Source organism: Arachis ipaensis, chromosome B08, assembly GCF_000816755.2.
Source record: "Arachis ipaensis cultivar K30076 chromosome B08, Araip1.1, whole genome shotgun sequence".
Lineage (NCBI taxonomy): Eukaryota > Viridiplantae > Streptophyta > Magnoliopsida > Fabales > Fabaceae > Arachis > Arachis ipaensis.
In genome coordinates, this window is record NC_029792.2 from 125,011,641 (window position 1) to 125,016,292 (window position 4,652).

A 4,652-nucleotide genomic window follows, 5' to 3' on the forward strand; every position below is an offset into this window, starting at 1 on the left:
TTAATGAAAATTTACTACTAGAAAAAATTTTTAGACCCAATATTTTTTTATGGAAAACTCAATCTAAACCATTAAAGAAAGAATATGTTACCTCAGTTCTGCTCTGGTTTTCTGATGATGCTGTCTAATGGGCCAGATAATATAGGCAGTCAAGATTGGGCCTCACTCATATTTCACCCTTTATAAAACACCTAAAATTTACAACCAAAAAACTTAAACACCAAATTTAGAACAAAACCAAAAACAACTCACCGATAAAACTGCATCTTCAGTTCATTTGGGCTTTGGGTTGAAGTCAGCATTTCAGAGAGCATGAGGATTATTTTAGGTTGACACCAAGCACGTGACGTGACAGCCTGTGAGGAACATGCAAAGTTGAGTCTGGCATGGCCGCCACGTGCTTCTAACTCAACTCAAGTACTGCATATCACACAAATTCTTGAAATTTTTTTGGGGTTAATATTTTTAGATATTGATGAAATTAAAGTATACAATATGTAGAGGATGTATTTCCTGTGTATTGTCAATCCGTAGGAATGTATTGTACTATTGTCCGTTTTTAAAATTTTAAAAAACGTTATAAAATTTAATAACTGAATGTTACGCTAAAATTTTAATATCTAAAAAAAAATATAGTGTTCTAAGAGTAAACGAATGTTCTTAGAACTCGTTTGAAAAGGTTTATAAGTGACTTTTTTAACTTTTAACTTATAAAAATATGTAGTATTAATATTTGATATAATTTTTAAAATAAAATTGTAATTTTCTAAAAAATTATTTTAGTGCTTAAGGAAAAGTTAAAAAAATGACTTCTCTCATAATAAAAAATTTTTTATTATTTTTTTTTTAAAATAAATATTTTAGAACTAAAAAACCAAATACAAAATAATTTATTTATAAACTATTTTTAATATAAATATTTATTATTTAAACTATTTCTTTAAAAGTAATTTAATTAAGTTGTTTACCCAAACTGAGCCAATATATTGGCTAAATAGATAAATATATAACAACCAAGGAATAATAATCATATTCGGACCTTATTTTTTGTTATTTATTGTGTTTGATATTAAATTTTATTTTATTAATATTTTTGCACCTAAAAATAACTCCAAATTCTTTGCTTGCGTGGGAAGCGAGACCTCATTCAACACATCAGACGGCTGAGATTTACCCATTACTTATTATAGCAGTATTAGTTATCCTTTTTTCCTTAGAAGTCAGCAGTATTAGACTATTAGTTATCTGTTTTATATAACGACATAGATAATGCCAATGGACACTGGTCCTAGCTAACCTCGAATTACAATAATTACTTTCCCTTGTTTGCCAAGGGAGGCTCAGAAAAGGGGAAACAAAAAAAGGACACCTAGAAAGTCGAAAGAGCACTCCAAATATTAGTTATTTATAGCATGCAATAAGTGAGTGACCAGAACAAAAACAGACAGAAATAAGTATCCCTCAACCAGTCCAATAAAATTCAATCTGATTTATATAAAATTCGTAAATTATGACCATTTCGCATAATAGTGCCTTCCCAGGCTAATTCCGCCATCAATTTAGCAAAATCGTATCTCTTTCATTTCATGTTCATCCCCTCTTTATGGTACTCAATACTCGATTTTCAAGGATGGTTCCCAATATAAAAACGGGGCAAAAAGAAATCTGCATTTTTATTAGTAAAATTTTTAAACCCTGAAAATGCTGTCACCAAACTCTTTCTCTCTTCTTTTTGCTATTCTTCTATGCTTACCTTTGGCCATTGTGTTCACCACCACCACAACCACCACCATAACCACCTCCACTACTACAATCACAATTACAAAGAACACCACTATCACCACCGCCAAACTCTTTCATGACCCAAACCCACCAATCCCAAATCTCACAACCACCTTCTACATCAAACATCCCAACAACACATCACGCCAACCACCGCCGCCGCCACCCTCACCGCCACCATCTGAAGCAGTGGTGGAGTATAACGACGATGAAGAAGAGAAAGAACTCTTCCGTATGGCTTCACGTGCAAAACGAAAACCCACTAACACTAAAAAACTAGCGTTCATGTTCCTCACAACAACGCCACTTCCATTCGCACCTTTATGGGAATCGTTTTTCAACAAATCACCGAGAAATCTCTACAACATTTACGTCCACGCGGACCCCACATTCTCCTATGACCCACCGTTTTCCGGTGTTTTCCGCAACCGCACAATCCCTTCAAAACCCACCGCTAGATACACTCCCACACTCGCAGCGGCGGCGCGTAGATTGCTCGCACGCGCCCTCATCCACGACCGCAACAACCACATGTTCCTCCTTCTCTCCCCTTCTTGCATCCCGCTTCACTCCTTCAACTTCACATACTCCACGCTCGCTCACTCGCGCAAGAGCTTCATCGAGATCCTCACCAACGAAACTGGTTCCTATGATCGATGGGCGGCGCGTGGAGATCACGTGATGCTTCCAGAGGTGACACTCGACGATTTTCGGATTGGGTCTCAGTTTTGGGCCTTGACACGTAAGCATGCGAGATTAGTAGTCTCGGAAACGAGACTTTGGTCAAAGTTCAAGTTGCCATGTGTGCGTTGGGACACGTGTTACCCGGAGGAGAATTACTTTCCTACCCTTTTGGCCATGTGGGACTCCAGAGGATGCGTGCACGCCACGCTCACGCATGTCGATTGGAGCGGAAGTGAGGATGGGCACCCTCGAATGTACCAGAAGGAGGATATTGGGCCTGAATTGTTTTGGGCCTTGAGAAAGGGTAGGCCCAGATACGGTGATAGTGGTAGAGAAATACGTAGGCGCCGTGACCCCTTTCTCTTTGCAAGGAAGTTCGCCCCTGACTCACTTCAGGCATTGATGCAAATTGCAGATGACATTATTTTTAGAGATTAGTCCGATTATATAAAAGTAAATGTACATGCATATATATAATAGGGATTTGCTCTTAAATATTCGATATTGTGTAACTGAATTGGTTAAAATTTGATTTGACAAGATAGAATTTGATTTAACAGATTTAAGTTGGTTATAATTTTTGAATAGAGTATTGATTTAGAGAGCCACTTAAATAAAGATGTTAAAAACGTCTTTTTTTAAAAATGTTTTTTAAAAATTAAAATTTAACACATAAAATAAATTAAATTGTATTATTTTTATTAAAATTAGATCGGACAAATCAATTTAGCAAAAAAATTAATAAATTAAATTTTGAATCGGTATAAATTAATATTTTTTATAAAAAATAATATTAATTTAGACGGATTCAAAATTTGATTTACTATTTTTTGATCAAATTAATTTGTTTGACCTAATTTTGACAAAAATAATATAATTTAAGTGATTATATATATTAAATTTTAATTATTAAAAAATATCTTTAAAAAAAGACGTTTTCTGCGTCTTTATGGGAGCATCCCCCATTAATTTAAGAGTAATGCTACACATCTAAGTCTTTTTATGAACCAAGTCCAATCAAGTTAAATAATAAGACTTAAAATAATGCTAATTATAATTAATTTTTGTTATGTTAAACTAACTTGATTGGACTTGGTTAACAAAACAAATTGGATGTGTAGCATTATTATTCATTTAATATCAACATTTTTTTTACTAAATAGAAAAGAAAGAAAAAAAAAACAAAGACAAAACTAAATTAATTAGCTAGGTTTATATCTAAATCTATTAGATGTTGATGTTCACTCTATAGTTGACTCCAATTCGAGTGAATGTCCGTGCCAAAAGCAGCTGTTTTAGCCATACAATCTGCAACATTATTTGCATTCCTCTGAATTAAAAGAATAGAGACTCTACAATTTCAATTCATAACCTCTTATATATATTTTGCTAAATCCCATTTCGAAATATTATTACTAAGCATTCTTTGGTTTACCAAGAAAAGAGCTTTTAAATAGTCTGTTTCACAAATAACCTTACAAAATTCACTATTCCAAACTAGAAGTAAACCTCTCCAAATCGCATACAATTCAGCAAAAAGAACAATGCACACTTTGACTTTTTCAGTACAGTCTTTCAACCAACATCCATCAGAATTGCGAATAATACAACCAAAATCAGCATAGCCAAAAGGAGCAAAACAACTAGCATCACAATTCAATTTAACAGAATGAACTGGAGTTGGAACCCAATACAAACAAAGCGAAGGAGGAGACAAAGATTGATGCATAGCAAAAATAGTGTGGAACTCCCTTACTGAACTACGAATCAAACTCACCACTTTACCAGCACTCCAACAGTCATCTGTATTAAATAAGTCATGATTCCTGCTTCTCCAAATTCACCAGATGGTCGAAAAGAAAAGAAAAATATCTCCACTCCTTACACTTATGTAAAGCCAATCACGTAAATCCGAGTTATCTGAATACAGGCCTAAAAGGTTTCAGACCTCCTTGGCACTAGGGCACTCCCGAAGACAATGAAGAATGGATTTAGAACCATTCTGACACCGATGAAAAATGCTAGATAAAATTAAGCCACGCCCCAAACGAAACTCTGTCATAGGAATAGCGTTATGAAGACTGAGCAAAATCAAGAACTTGTACTTCTTAGGAATATGCAGTTGCCATACCCACAACCAATTATCACGCTCATTCCAGTCAAACTTTCTTTTGGCTAGCCAATTG

General features: G+C 34.5%; 1 protein-coding gene across 1 annotated transcript; it reads left to right on the forward strand.

Moving 5' to 3' along the window:
* LOC107612019 lies at nt 1,406-3,054 on the forward strand. Its single transcript, XM_016313864.2, has one exon. The coding sequence runs from the start codon at nt 1,702-1,704 to the stop codon at nt 2,902-2,904; it is 1,203 nt and encodes a 400-aa protein (XP_016169350.1). The 5' UTR covers nt 1,406-1,701; the 3' UTR covers nt 2,905-3,054.